General features: G+C 38.6%; 1 protein-coding gene across 1 annotated transcript in view; it reads right to left on the reverse strand.

Annotated features, from left to right (window-relative positions):
* BCAS3 (BCAS3 microtubule associated cell migration factor) overlaps positions 1-16,761 on the reverse strand; it is a 572,763-nt gene that overhangs the window by 488,606 nt on the left and 67,396 nt on the right. Inside the window, 1 exon segment of the mRNA XM_036838162.1 lies at positions 1,849-1,921. Coding sequence (XP_036694057.1) covers positions 1,849-1,921 — 73 coding nt within the window.

Below are 16,761 nucleotides of genomic sequence, written 5' to 3' on the forward strand. Positions count from 1 at the left end.
GAAAATCAACCAAGTTGGAAGAGGAAAGGGTGGAGTGTGATGGGAGCAGCTTCCGGGCATGAATGCGACAGATTCCCACTGTTATGGCTTAATATTTACCAGTTTCTCAAACATAAACACTTTCCACATTGTTGGAAGCCTTTGGTTGAGTTCTAGAGCACTGAAATGGTTGTTATTACTTGTTTTGCAGATGGACTTCATTCTAAGTCACAAACCTCCATCTTTCCTAAGTATATTTATACCAGTTTCTGTCCCCCTTCTATAGCTTTGTAACCTACTTTGGAAGTCCTTAGTCTTCTACATGTACTGCCAAACTTTCTTATTCCTTTAGATCCAGCATATGCTGTGCCTTCCTCATGAGGCCATCTCCCATTAATCCATGCACACTGATCTCTACCTTCTTTGAATTCCTATTACACATCATTATATCACAATCATTTTCTGTGTGCTATGTTTTTGTTTTCAGCAACATCCTTAAGTCTTTGGGACAAGGAATTAGGTTTTCATGCTTTGTATCCTCATCCCATACCCAGCAGAGTGATGAGTACAAAGTAAATTTTTGCCCACTTCAACCCAAAAATTTACACTGGAAGAAAACTGCCTTGTAATGCATGTAGTCAAACCATTTCCCCAGAAAGCAACGATTAAGATTCCAAGACCTAATCATGTAACACCACTAGCACATTCTTCCCTTCTGCACTGCAACCATGACCTAGAGTGTACACTATCAGCTGAAAGCACAAGGCAGGGACTACTGGTTGCCAAGCCTAATACTCATTTTGATCCTCTACCTTACTAACAAACCCATAATCATATCCCTGCTTACCTTGTAGCTAGGAGTTCAAGTGGAGGAGAGGCACTAACTGAAAAGACAGTAGCCTTCTTGAGATCATTAGGGGAAGGGGTCATATTCTAAAAGATCTCAAAACTAGAAATGGAAAGAACCTAGGTCATTAATGACACATCACAGAAACACTTCACTAGCCCTGGACTGCCTACCCAGTAACTTTCAATTACATGGTTTGTAGAGGCCATTGCAATTTTACCAGCAGTTGAATTGGAATTACATAGTGAAAAGGTCACAACAAACCTGATAACTAAATCACTATAAGCCATTAAGAAGCATATATTCTCATTTACTATACAGAGAAAGTAGGGGAAAATCTGACTTCCTGAGTAATAACCATTAATCATCTTTGTCCATAGTCCTCTCATGGTCACAAATGTAACCAGCATGGAATTAAGAGAATGCTTGCTTGGGTTTGAATCCACAGCTCCACTGTGTGAATTCAGCGCCTGAGTTTTTCTAAACTGCAAAATGGGACTAAGAACAGTATCTATTTCATAGTATTGCTGAAAGAAATGAAAGAGAAAATTCATGGAATGCCTTTAGAACCATGTCAGGCACATGCTACAACAACAGTAAATGTTAATGATGGTGGTGGTGATGATGATGATGATGATGATGGTGATGATGATGATGATGATGACGACGACCTAACAGTAAATTCTAATCCACTGTAGGAGGCCATTATAAATACTAAACAAACACATAAACTGAAACACATTTTTCTTAATGATGCTAATCTTTTATTTCAAGACTGAATTCTGATGTACTGCTGGCTTGCTTTCATGTTTTGCTATCACCCTACGTTTGAGAAAACAGTGAGCAGAAAAATCACAAGGACTGAGTGACAAAAACCCTAAATATGTTTTTATTTCCTTTCCCATCTGTCTTGTAAGAGCATACTCTTATGGTAAACAAAGATTTGAAGACATCAAAGTTCCCCCTCTGAAATAATACAAAATTTTAACAGTGGTTCAAAGAAATTTTTTTAAATTCCTTACCCAGAAGATCCAGTGCTCTTACAAACACCAAGGAGGGGCCTTTTTTCAGCGAAGTTGTCACACTTTGGAGCACCTGATAAGGAACATGAAATAAAATGTAAAATAAAACTTTGAGGAGTATTCTTGTACATTTCCCATTATTTTCATTCTCTCAAAACATTTACAGCTAAAGAGATAGCAAAACATTCATTTAAATTGATATATTTATACAGTTGACTGAACAAAAACTAGAAGAGCTATAAATAAACTTATAACTATTTTTGAAATTGAACCAACATTTAAAAACCTGTTTTAAAATTAACAACGTCAATCTTATACACATTCACCATGAAATCAGAAAACCACCCCCAATTCCACCAACTAATTACCTAAGAGTTGTATACCACCTTGATTTCAAAACTAAATAAAGGAAGGTCGCAACAGGAAACTTTAAAAACTTCAAATTTCAGGCCATTCTCAATACACAACAATGCAAAATCCTGAAAAAAGACTAGCAAAATGAATAGCAATGTATTAGGAAAAAATAAAATCAGTCAGTCCGTGGAGGAAAGACTGAAAGACACTGTCAACCAGAGAGCTCCAAGAAACAGCACAACCACAGCACCTTCAATAAAGTTAGAGGTTGGCAAACACATACACATTGCTTTGCAATCAGCCTTTTAGTTTGCTGCTTACAAACAGGTACAAGCACCTGGAAAAGTGGTTAACTCTCTACAGGAAGAAAGTTTCAAAAATTTTGAAACCATCATTAATAATTTTAAAAATATGAGAAGATATTTCAGGCATGAAACAATAACAAGAATGCAATGAAAAACTGATGCTTAGAAAATAAAAGAGCTCTGAGAAGTTAAAAACAAGGTAGATATTATTTAAAAACTCAACACAAGCATCAGAGAAAATTTCCTAGAGAACACAGCAAAAAACACCAAAAACAAAAAGAAAAACAGCATTAATTTATACACACACACAAACACATACACAAGAGAAATGTTAAAGGACAGTCTCAAAGTTCCAGTACGTAGGTAGGAATTCCAAAAAGAGAGAAAAGAGAAAAACAGAGGAGGAAAGAATCCATGAAATGTTTCAAAATTTTTCACAGAACAAACAAGGACAAACAAGAATTTTGCAAGAATGAGGCAAGGACTCCACTCTCACCACTGCTATTCAGCATAGTACTGGAAGTTCTAGACAAGGCAACAAGCAGAAAGAAAGGGGGAAAAGTCACACAGATAAGAAAGGAAGAAATAAAACTCCCTATTTGCAGGTACATGATTGATACATTGAAAATCCCAAGGAATCAACAACAACAAAACTTCTAGAGCTAGTGAGTTAGCTCAGCAAGGTCACCAGAGTCAAGATCAACATACAGAATATCAACCGTACTTCTATATACTAGCAACAAGCATACAGAATTCCAGAATTCCAGATTAAAAATACAATACCATTTATAACTGCTCAAAAGAACATTAAATACTCAGGTATAAATCTAAAAAACATATACAGGACTTAGATACTGAAAACTACAAAATGCTGATGTAGGAAATGAAAGACAATCTAAGTAAACAGATATATAAAGTTGACAGAAGATGCACAGATTAATGGAACAGAAGACAATCCAGAAATAGACCCAAACAAATATGGTCAACTGATTTTTGAAAGAGGTGTAAAGGCAATTAAGCAGAGTAAGACCATTTGACCATTTCAACAAATTGTCCTGGAGCAACTGCATACCCATAGGAAAAGAATAAAACTGGAAATAAAAACACCTTACCTAAATAACCTCAACATGGATCAGAGATTAAATGTAAAACTATATAACTTTAGAAGAAAACAAAGAAAATCGCAGGACCTAAGGTTTGGTGAAGAAGGTCTCAGACATGACACCAGAAAATATGATCCATGAGACCGAAAAAAGCAATAAGTTGGCTATAATTAAAATTAAAAACAAGCTACACATTGGAAAAAATACTTGTAAAACACATATTTGACAAAGGACCCATCTAGAATATATGAAATAATCTCAACATACTCAAAACTAAAAAACAAAAATCCAACTTTAAATGGGCAAAAGACATGAGATATTTCACTGAAAATAAGATATGGAAAGCAGATATGCAAATGAAAAGATTTTCAACAACATTAGCTACCAGGGAAATGTAAAAAGCAAATGCTGACAAAAAATGCAGAGAACTTAGATCTTTCACACATTCCTGGTGGAAATATAAATAGTACAGCCCTTTAGAAAGAGTGTGGCAGTTTCTTTAAAGGAGCAGAAACAAAAAACCTAAAATACACTTACCATATATCCCAGCAATCATACTACTGGGCATTTATCCCAGAAAATAAAAACTACACCCACACAAACTTGTACACAAATTTCACAGTAGATTTATTTTTAAACAGCAAAATAAGTGAATCATCCCTGATTGTCCTTCAGCAGATGAATTTTTACCTCCACACCATGAAATAGTATCAGTAGTAAGAAGGACTAACTATTGATACACTAAACAACTTGGATACACCTCAACAAACTTGTGCTAAGTGAAAAAGCAATACTGCGTAAGTCCATTTACGTAATACTCTTGAAATGACAAATTAGTACAGAGATGGAAAACAGAATGATAAATTCCCAAAGGTTAGGGATGGTGGACGGAGATGGTGTGAGGGAGATTACTGTAGTGATGAAATAGATCTGTATCTTGATTATGGTAAGTGGTTACATGAATTCTACACATGTGATAAAATGACATGGAACTATGTGTACACATTCCACCAATGTCAGTTTCCTGGTTTATATTGTATATAAGATGTAACCAGCTGGGCAGAGGGTGCACAAGACCTGTCTGTAGTATTTTTGCAACTTTCTGGTAAATATGTAATATTTCAGAAGGCAGGTTTTTTTTGTTTTGTTTTGTTTTTATTAATTTATTAATTTATTTTTGGCTGTGTTGGGTCTTCGTTTCTGTGCCAGGGCTTTCTCTAGTTGTGGTGAGTGGGGGCCACTCTTCATCGCGGTGCGCGGACCTCTCACTATCGCAGCCTCTCTTGTTGCGGAGCACAGGCTCCAGACGCGCAGGCTCAGTAATTGTGGCTCACGGGCCCAGTCGCTCCGCGGCATGTGGGATCTTCCCAGACCAGGGCTCAAACCCGTGTCCCCTGCATTGGCAGGCGGATTCTCAACCACTGCACCACCAGGGAAGCCCAGGTTTTTTTTTAATGGAAGGTAGAATAAAGAAGATAAATATTTTCTTTAATATTATGTAATTTAGTTTATGCTCTTTAAAAAGGTACATATGTCAAGAGTAAAGAAGAAAAGCCACAGACTTGGAGAAATACTTGCAAAAGACACATCTAATAAAGGAGTGTTATCCCAATATAACAAAGTACTTTTTAAAACTAAACAGTAAGAATACGAACAACCCCATTTAAAACTGAGAAAAAGATCTGAACAGACACTTAACCAAGAGTAATATACAGATGGCCAATAAGCATATGAAAAGATGCTCCACATCCCAGGTCATCAGGAAATTCAAATCAAAACAACAATGAGATACCACTCCACACATACTAGACCAGCCAAAATGTAAAACAACGGACAATACAAGATGCTGACAAGGATTCAGACCAACAAGAACTCTCAACTGTCACTAGAGGAATGCAAAATGGTACAGCCACATTGTAAGACAGTGTGGCAGTTTCTTACTAAACTAAACATACTCTTACTACAAGATCCAGCAATCATGCTCCTTGGTATTTACCCAAAGGAGTTGAAAACTTTTGTTTACACAAAAACCTGCACATGGACATTTATATCAGCTTTGTTTCCAGTTGCCAAAACTTGAAGCAATCAAGATGCCCTTCAGTAGATGAGTGGATAAATAAACTGTGGTACCTCCAGACAACGGAATATGACTCAGGGACCTAAAATGAAATGAGCTATCAAGCCATGAAAAAACATGGGGAAAACAAATACATACTGAATGGCTCTGGAAAAGGCAAAAGACAGTTTTTAATACCGAGACAGTAAAAGATGAGGGGTCTTCAGGGGTTAAGAAGAGGGAGGCATGAGTAAGTAGAGCACAGAGGATGCTTAGGGCAGAAAACTATTCTGTTCGGACACTACAACGGTAGATACATGTCCTTATGCATTTGTCAAAACCAGCTGAATGTACAACACCGATAGGGAAGCCTAATGAGAATTGTGGACTTTGGGTGATAATGATGTCAGTGTGGGTACCTCTGTGGTGCAGGGTATGAATAGTGGGGGAAGTTGTGAGATGTGAGGGGTCAGGAGATACACAGCAACTCTCTGTACTTTCTGCTCAATTTTGGTAACTAAAAAATGCTCTTAAAATATTAATTTTAAAAAGATGTAGCAAGCTCTTGAACCCCCATGTTCACTAAAGAATCATTCACAATAGCAAAAGGTGGCAGCAATACAAATGTCCATCAAATGATGACTGGATAAAGAAAATGTATATATTAAAAAGGAAATCCTGTCACATGCTACACACAGATGAATCTTGAGGACATTATGCTAAATGAAATACACTACTCACAAAAAGACAAATACTCTATTATTCCACTTGTGTGGGGAATCTAAAGTAGTCAAATTCCTAGAAACAGAAAGAAAAAGGTGATTACCAGGGACTAGTGACGGAGAGAGAAATGGAGAGCTGGTGTTCAATGGGTACAGAGTTCTTTGAATGCACTTAACACTGCCAAGCGGTACAATTAAAAGTTTGTCGGGAATTCCCTGGCAGTCCAATGGTTAGGGCTCTGTGCTTCCACTTCATGGGACCACGGGACACAGGTTCAATCCCTGGTCAGGGAACTAAGATCCCGCATGCTGCACGGCACGGCTGGGCAGGAAAAAAAAAGTTTGTAAAGATTTAAAGATGGTAATTTTTTTTTCTTTATGTTTGGCTGCCTTGGGTCTTTGCTGCTGCATGCGGGCTTTCTTTAGTTGCGGTGAGGGGGAGCTACTCTTCGTTGTGGTGCGCGGGCTTCTTACTGTGGTGGCTTCTCTTGTGCAGAGCACAGGCTCCAAGCGCACAGGCTTCAGTAATTGTGGCTCACGGGCTCTAGAGCGCAGGCTCAGTAGTTGTGGCACACGGGCTTAGCTGCTCCACGACACATGGAATCTTTCTGGACCAGGGCTCTAACCGTGTCCCCTGCATTGGCAAGCGGACTCTTAACCACTGCATCACCAGGGAAGAACTAAAGACGTTAAATTTTATGTTATGTGATTTTTTACCACAGTTTTGAAAAGGTACAAGTTGTGTGCTTGAACAAGTGTTGCCCACGTGAGTGTGTGTAGTTAGATGTATAGATAGATATTTAGTTATCTTAAGTGCTAAAGACATAAACACACAAACACCAATTTCAGGATAGGAATAGTCCTCTTAGGGGTTTAGGATGAAGACAATATTTGGGAGAGGTAGCCAGGGGACTTCAGCTCTCTTTTAATAATGTTTCATTTCTTTGCTAGATGGTAAAGAGCAACTGTAATATTAATGTTAATAATCCTCGTTAATGGATCCCTCCAAAAATAATGAGGTGTAATCCAGAGGAGGACAGGTTAATGGTTACACATTTAGATTGTGATCTGACATAGATACTTTAAATTGTGATAATAATTTAGTTAAATAGGTTAAGACAAGTTCTATGATCCACTAACAGACTGTATTATCACACCTTAAAAAGATCAAAACTATAAAAAAAGGATCCAAAACTATAAACACAGTGTTGATGAATAAAGTTCTCCATAACTAATTTAAATTTGAGAAGCTTATAAAGATCAGTGTCTACATCTTCACCAACATTAATTTACTACGGATTGTGTGCTCTTACCCCTGCTAAACAAATAAATCAGATTTCACAATTAACAATATGACTTTCGAGCGAAGCACAAGTTAAAATTAACTGGTCCAAAGCCCATAACATTTATGTTCCAAATTAATTATAATTGAACTTCAGCTATACAAGGCCAATTCTTCACTCCTCCATATTTCACCTTCACCTTTTACAATACCTATTCTCCCTCTGCATCCTGGTGTTTTGACAAGGTCTTTATGGTTTGTACCTGTATTATACATACCAATTTGATATTTTGATGAATGATACATCATGTCTTTAAAACGCAAATAATACTGGCAAGAATGGTTTGATTGTTTTTGTGTTTCTCAAAACCTGAATTGAAGAATTCCATTGGTTTCTGCTGACCTACTGGGTTACAACAGTCCTACCGAATCTGTTCTCTAGGTCAGTCACCTGACGCTTACTAAGAAAGCGTCATGGATATTCAGAAAGGTAACCAAGCAAAAAATTTTAAACTACAAAATAATGCCCTCACTTAAGAACAACATAAAGCCAAAAGCCCCCACTGTACTACCAAAACTTGTAAATAGAAAAGATGAATCTACAGTAAGCAAACAAACCATAACAAATCCTTCAAATATCTTTGAGGCACACTCTACATTAAAGTTTTTTCAAAGTTGGAAAACCATGTAACAAAACCTTAACTCTGCCTTAAATAATTTCTTTGTGGATGGTTTGAATAAATACAATTTTTTAAAGTGTTGGTATAAAATTCTATAATCTCACGAACACCGTAGCTATTAACCTGATTTTTTCTTGCAATATAAATAGCATGTACTCTCCAAGATGTCTAACGGAGTCATCACCCTCCCATAATGTAATCCTCCAAATTGTAGAGGATTAACTTTTTATACATAAAATTGTGTTTATTTGCATGTACAATAGAGAGAATGACGTTACACACACCTGTTTCTACAGCATTTAACAGAATGTAGCATGATGATTGAAATGAAAAGCCGTTAGCTAAATCCATCAAATATAAAAACTATTGCAATCCTGTTGCAAAGTCCTTTGTTAAACTCCTTTTATTCTAAATCCTTTTAATTCTGTCCTGTAACACTAAAACATTTATAAAAAGCTTAAAATCCTAATAAATCACACAATTAAAGTAATGAAAATGGGCTTGCCCACCAAGTCAACCAACTCCTCTCCCCCTCAGCAAAATTCAAGACAGTTTGAATGTCAGAAAATGTTGAATAACACCCCCCATCATACACACTATTGTAAACTCATTAACTGAAGAGTTTAAGTTCATGGGATCAGCCTTAAGGATTTCAAGATATCAAATAGAGACCACTTCTGTATGGATCCAAAATCATATCCAGAGGCAAATAAACATCCAACTGATAGTAAGATATTCCAGCTCTACTCTTTTGATGTTGAGGATAACTGGAAAACAGAGATTTTACACACAAAGTGTATTAAGTAGGCACTAATTTTAACTGAGAGTGCCTTCTGCAGAAAGATTCCATTGAACAATTTAATTCATTTTATCAGTTAACTGTTTCCAAGTCTTCCATTCCATTTGTTATTTTATTGAAATAATTCTTTTAGAAAATACTTAACTCAATGAGGTTGTCCAAACCCATTTTCATAGATTCTCTCAATGTGAGCTTCAAGTTGTAGTCATATTTGCAGATCTAAATTTTAGCTAGAAAGTATGATTTATCGTCAGTTGGTAGTCAATACATTTTATTGTGTATAATTTTAGATTCTGTGTAGATTATTTTCCCACTAAAAAGTTCTATTTTATTACGCAATGTTCTATTTTGTGCTACAAAACAATCACCATTATGAACTGAATACTCTTCATGTTTATTTCTCACCTAAACAGAGAAAAATGTGAGGAATTTTTTTAGGACAAAGAAGACAGAGATAAAGTGGAAGATGAGATGAAGAGAGAGAAATGGGAAAACAGACACATAGGCTGCAGGTACCATCAACCAACCACAAGAAAAACAGGACAGAAATCTTATTGCCCTTTAAGTTTTATCAAAACATGATCACCAGGTGGCGCAACTGGTTAAGAATCCGCCTGCCAATGCAAGAAACACGGGTTCGAGCCCTGCTCCAGAAAATCCCACATGCCATGGAGCAACTAAGCCCACGCGCCACAACTACTGAGTCTGCACTCTAGAGGCCCCGCGTGCCACAACTACTGAAGCCCGCCACGCCTAGAGCCCATGCTCTGCAACAAGAGAAGCCACTGCATGAGAAGCCAGAGCACACAACGAAGAGTAGCCCCAGCTTGCTGCAACCAGAGAAAAGCCTGCGCGTAGCAACAAGACCCAATGCAGCCAAAAAAAAAAAAAAAACCATGAACCACCAAGTAAATCTTTGCATCTGCCTCAAGTATCCAAACATGCGTATACATTTAGACTCCTCCACGGTGACTCAGAAAGTTTAAAATGTTAACACAACATTTTAAGTTATTGCTGGCTTTATTATCTTCCTCCATAAGTTAAAATGTTCAGCATGTGAGGTATCCCTTAATATTAGTGGCATCGCATTATTTCTCTTCAAGGATCAGGCCCCTTGTGCTCTTGCACAGATTTGACTCACCAGACCTTAACAAACACAAAGTACAAATCATACATTGACAAAGGAGGTAGTAAAATGAGATTTTGAGAGGCTAAATAATCTCCCAAGTTATTGTGGTACTAAACCACGTGCGAACCAGAAAGACAGCCCAGGATTTGTTCCTCTGCTACCTGGCTCACTGAAAAATCTACTGTCAGAAAGTTATGACCAAGAAGAACTCTGCTGGAAAATAAATAAATGTACTGATAAAGGCTAATGTATCTAATCCCTTAGTGCTTTAATTCTCTCATCTGTAAAGTGGAGATAAGTGCCAATACCTCACATAGGATTGTTTGTGAGGTCTAAAAAAGATAAGACATGGAATGGACTAAACAAGGTGCTGCAACATGTAAGAACTCAATAAACTTTATGCAGTTCTTATTGTTGCTGGCAAACCGGTCGTATTGTGAATCCATTCATTTACTTTCCTCGTAAGAAAAAAAAACACTGTTCATGTCCTTAACTCCTTTCTTGCTCTTCTACCATGGTATCAATATCTCTCTGACCTAGCCCTCTACCCTGCTCACCCACATTGGAATATGCCAAGCACACTCCTGCCTCAGGAACGCTCCATTTTCTGCTATCTCCTTGGAATTATCAAGTTATACCCCCAGTCATCTCCATAGTTCTCTTACATACTTTTTTTTAGGTCATTGCTTAAAGTATTTTCCAATCAGAAAGATCACCCTCTATATGCTGTCCGCTCCTTTGTTTTTCTTTAAAGCACTTAACAGAGCCTCATATTATACACATTCGATTGATTATCTGTCTCAGCTCACCCAAATGGTAACTCAAACTCCATGACACATAAAGACTTGTATGACAAAGTTCACAACAGCTTTATTCATAATAGCTCAAAAATTCAACCCAACAGGAAAATGAATAATTTAATATATTCATAAAATGGAACACTACTCAGCAATAAAAAGGAAGATATACTGATAACATGTAAACATCATCAAGAAAAGGGAAGGACTACTCCTCTGAAGTGAAAGAAGTTGGAACAGTATATGCTTCCGAGGGGGTATAAGGATGACTGGGAAAGGGACATGTGAGAACGTTCCGGGGGTAACAGAAAAATCTTTAAAGAGGTTATGGTTTACATAAGTGTATGTATTGTCAAAACCAAAACTGTAACAGATAAATCTCTGCATTTCTCCACTGTAAATTACACCTGCATTAAAAAATTGAAGCAAATAGAAAGTTGTTCAGTGGCAAAGGAAATAACCTGTGTGCATGACATTAATAGTGGTTGATTAGAGTGATAAGAATAGAGGTGGGCTAAATGTGACCAAAATATTAGTATTAGTCTAGGGCAAAGGTATACAGGAGTTTACTGTCCTACTCATTTCATCATTCTGGGGGTTTTATGTTTTGGCAAAAACAAGTTGGAATGTGCATTCTAATATGCATTAGAATAAAAAGGATAATGGGATAAACATGAAGATGTAAAATACGATATCAAAAACACAAAATGTGAGGGAGAGGAGTTAAATGTACATCTTTTAGAATGTGTTAGAACTTAACGATTACCAGTTTAAAACAGGAGATACAATTAAAGATTAACATATATGAACCCAATGGTATTAACAAATCAAAAACGTACAATAATACACAAAAAACTAGAGAGAGAAAGGAACACAAGCATACCACTAAAAAAATAAAATCATCAAACCATAAGGGAAGAAACTAAAAGAAGAGGAAAAGTACAGAGAAGAACTACAGAAACAACCAGAATACAGGGAACAAAATGGCAATGAGTACACACAAATCAAAAATCACTGGGGCTTCCCTGGTGGCACAATGGTTACACATCTGCCTGCCAATGCAGGGGATACAGGTTCGAGCCCTGATCCAGGAAGATCCAACATGCTGCAGAGCAACTAAGCCTGTGTGCCACAACTACTGAGCCTGTGCTCTAGAGCCTGTGAGCCACAACTACTGAGCCCACGTGCCACAACTACTGAAGCCCGCACACCTAGAGCCCATGCTCTGCAACAAGAGAAGCCACCGCAATGAGAAGCCTGCGCACCGCAATGAAGAGTAGCCCCCACTCACTGCAGCTAGAGAAAGCCCGTGCGCAGCAACGAAGACCCAATGCAGCAAAAAGAAAATAAATTTTTTTAAACATCACTTTAAATGTAAATGGAATAATGCTTCTATATTCTGCTTAAAAGAGCTAAAGACACACACACAAACTGAAAGCAAAGAGACGTAAAAAGAAATTTTTACGGGGGGGGGGCAGGTACCAATACTCATATCAGACCAAATAGACTTAATAACAAAGTCTATAACAAACGACAAAGAAGGGCATTATTTAATGATAAAGTGATCGATACAAGAAGAGGATGTAATACTCATTAACATATATGCACCTAATACAGGAGCACCTAAATATATAAAGCAAATATTAACAGACATAAAGGGAGAAACTGGCAATATACATTAATAGTAAGGGACTTTAACGCCTCACTTACATCAATGGACGAAGCCATCCATACAGAAAATCAAGAATGAAACAATGGTCTTAAATGACGCATTAGACAGGTTAATCTTACAGATATCTACAGGACATTCCATCCAAAAGATCAGAATACCATTCTTATCAAGTACACATGGTATGTTCTCCAGAATAGATCATATGTTAGAACCAAAAATAACTCTAAACAAATTCAGAGAATAGGAGTTGTATCAAGCATTTTTCCAACCACAATGGTATAAAAACTAGAAAGCAATTACAGGAAAAAAATGGGAAAAATGAAACAATATGCTACTAAAAAACCAATGGGTCAATGAAGAAATCGAAGAGATCAGAAAATACCCTCGAGACAAATGAACATGGAAACATAGCTTTCTATGGGATGCAAGCATTTGACAACATTCAACATTCGTTCATGGTAAAAACTTTCATCAAAGTGGGTATAGAGGGAACATATCTGAAACATAATAAAGCCCATTTATGACAAACCCACAGCTAAACATCACGCTCAATGGTGAAAACCTGAAAATTTTCCCTCTAAGATCAGGAACAAGACAATGATGCCCATTCTTGCCACTTCGGTTTAATGTAGTATTGGAAGTCCTAGCCACAGCAATCAGACAAAGAAAAAAAATAAAAGGCATCCAAATTTGGAAGGGAAGGAGTAAAACTGTCACTATTTGAAATGACATGATACCATATATAGAAAACCCTGAAGTCTCCACTATTAGAAACTAATAAATGACTTAGGTAAAGTTGCAGGATACAAGATTAATACATTTTAAAAACCTATTGGGACTTCCCTGGTGGTCCAGTGGGTTAAGACTCTTCGCTCCCAATGCAGGGGGCCCAGGTTCCATCCTGGTTGGGGAACTAAATCCTGAATGCATGCCACAACTAAGAGTCCGCATGCCGCAACTAAGAGGTCTGCATGCCACAACTAAGAAGTCCGCATGCCGCAACAAAGATCCAGCATGTCGGCAACTAAGACCCAGCACAGCCTAATAAATAAATAAATAATTTTTTTAGACTACTGCTTTTCATACACTAATTATAAACTATCAAAAAGAGAAAGCAAGAAGACAATCCCGTGTAAAATCACATCAAGGGCTTCCCTGGTGGTGCAGGTGGTTAAGAACCCTTCTGCCAATGCAGGGGACAACGGGTTTTGAGCCCTGGTCTGGAAGATCCCAGATGCCACGGAGCAACTAAGCTCGTGTGACACAACTACTGAGCCTGAGCTCTAGAGCCTAGCGAGCCACACCTACTGAGCCTGCGCACCACAACTACTGAGCCTGTGCACCACAACTACTGAAGTCCGCCTGCCTAGAGCCCCTGCTCCTCAACAAGAGAAGCCACTGCAACAAGAGCCTGCTCACCACAACGAAGAGTAAGCCCCTGCTCGCCACAACTAGAGAAAGCCCGCGCTCAGCAACAATAAATAAAATATAAATTAAAAATAAGTAAAATAAAAGCAACTGCTGGAGGGGCAGGGCAACAGCAGAATCCTCCCCTTGGAGAGAGAGGCACTGGTGGATGCCATTACTGCACTCGCCTGGTACCCTGCTAGCACAGCTGGGCTAGATCAGAGGCAGCACCTTCCCTCCAATCTTGCTAAGACCATCAGGGGAAAAGTTGGTGGCAACCACTGGCCTTGATGAAGCAGGAAAGCTCAGGGGGCTGCAGCACTTCCTCATTACTGTTGGAGTGGATAAGCAGGAACAGACACGGCATTCCACTGCTCCCTAGCTAAATTCCGGGGCTACATTCAGCCACTCCCTGGCTGAGGCGGACAAGCATGAGCAGTGTGGCATTCTCCCACTCCGAGACAAAGCTGGTAGGGGTACAAAGGCAAGGCACTGTCCTGCTGCATTGCCGAAACCATGGGCATGTGTGGTCAAGACATTTTCCCACTGCGTTTGGAAAGCCGGGGTGGGGGGCCAGCCTCACCGCTTACACTCTCCAGTTGACCTGCCTAAAGCCAGCAGGCATGTGCAATCCACACAAGGGGCCACCCCCTTGATTGCCCCTCTCTGTTGGACAGGAGGCTGACATTACTGAGCGCTAGGGGACTGTAACAATTGAAAAGACAGTTCTTGGCAGGCCACCATCCCCAGGGCATTGCACAGAACACCAAAAGAAATTCAACCCCAGTCTTCCTGTGAAAGGGGCCTATTTACTTAGCCTGGAGCTTCAGCCTGAGGGACAGGTTTCAGGTTTCCCACACACCCAGGAGCTAAGGAGGTGCTCCCAGGGAGACACCCATCCCTCTTTTTCTTTGACCTTGCTACAGCTCTAAAAGACCTTCCAGAAAGGAGCTTGTACAACTGTCTAGAGCCCCAATTTTTGTAACTGTCACCCAGGGAACACCTACAGATCTCCTGGACTGGAGGCCAGTAGGAATTACAAATGTGACCCACAGGACTGTATATATTTCTATACAGATCCTGCCTGGGGGTCTGGCTTCCAATCAGCCTGAAACTAGGTGCTAAATGAGATTCCTCCTATTAACACACTGATAGGTCTTGGCACACCCTCAGCAAGCCTACAAGAATAAATCAAGAATAAATCAAGCAGTTTAGGGACTTCCCTGGTGGTCTAGTGGTTAAGAATCCGCCTTCCAATGCAGGGGATGTGGGTTCAATCTCTGGTCAAGGAACTAACATCCCACATGCCGCGGGGCAACTAAGCCCATGCGCCGCAACTACAGAGCCCACGCACCACAACTAGAGAGAAGCCCGTGCACCGCAAAGAGCCCGCACACCACAAGGAAAGATCCCGTGTGCCTCAACTAAGACCCGACACAGCCAAAAATAAATAAATAAATTTTTTTTTTTAAAAAAAAGGAAGCATTAAAAACACTAATAATGTAGTAACCAAAAGGTACACTACAAAAATTATATTTAGATGTTTATTCAATATCTGCCTAGAAAAAACTACTTTGGACACAATGCAGTTTTACAATAAATAAGTGTTAACATGTACATAACCTATAGTTTATCTGCCCACACAACTGTATGCTACTTACAGCATACACCCAACAGGCATACATAAACCACTCAATTCCATCCAAAAGAATCCTACTGCCTGGTAAAATGCTAGGGTTACTGTTTTTACATGCTAGGTAATTATATCCTCTTATAAAGAGACGTAAAACCTTTATGCCACCCAGGGATCAACTATATCAACTAGTAAACTTTGGGGATTTGTCCAGTTCCTCAAAAGATTTACAGACTGCAGGGAAATAAATCTTGCTGAAGAATACAAAGTTCTTGCTGAGTAAGCACCAACTTCCCCACATAACAATATCCGAAAAATGAGAACCAAAAACACAGAGTATGAAAGTTAATAATGTGTAGATGGATCCCTATTAATTTGTGGCAAAATATTCCTGAGGAAATAATCCTCTCATTTGAAAATAAAGTGATTGATTGGAATTCATTTAAATTGAGGTGATGAAGAGATAAGCCACGGACAGAAAAAAAAATTTTTCAAATCATATATCCAACGAACGACTCGAAGCCAGAATATGTAAAAAACTCTCCAAATTCGACAGTAATTGGCAAAAGACATGAATAGATATATCACCAAAGAGGATATAGGGATTTCAAATAAGAACATGAAAGAAGTTCAACATCATTAACTATTAGGAATTGTGAAAGCAGTGGTACTACAGAAAACCATGAAATAAAAATATATAACCTTCAAAAACTGAAAGGCAATAACTAATGAAAACTGCAACAAGAGGAAAAGAAAAGAACATTCCAAAAGAGGTTGAGGATATAGGGAATTTTGCAGATGACAGTGACTTCCAGAAGGCCCAGTCAAAAGGCTTCAGGAGTTGGGGTGAGTAGTGGAGGGAGTAGGGGAATCCACAGAGAGATTTCAAAAGTTTGACAACTGAATGCTATTTGGAGGAGAGTGTGAGGATGAGAGATGGTCTCTGGCTTCCTATGGTGACTGAGGTCAACAAG

This window comes from Balaenoptera musculus, chromosome 20 (assembly GCF_009873245.2).
Source record: "Balaenoptera musculus isolate JJ_BM4_2016_0621 chromosome 20, mBalMus1.pri.v3, whole genome shotgun sequence".
Lineage (NCBI taxonomy): Eukaryota > Metazoa > Chordata > Mammalia > Artiodactyla > Balaenopteridae > Balaenoptera > Balaenoptera musculus.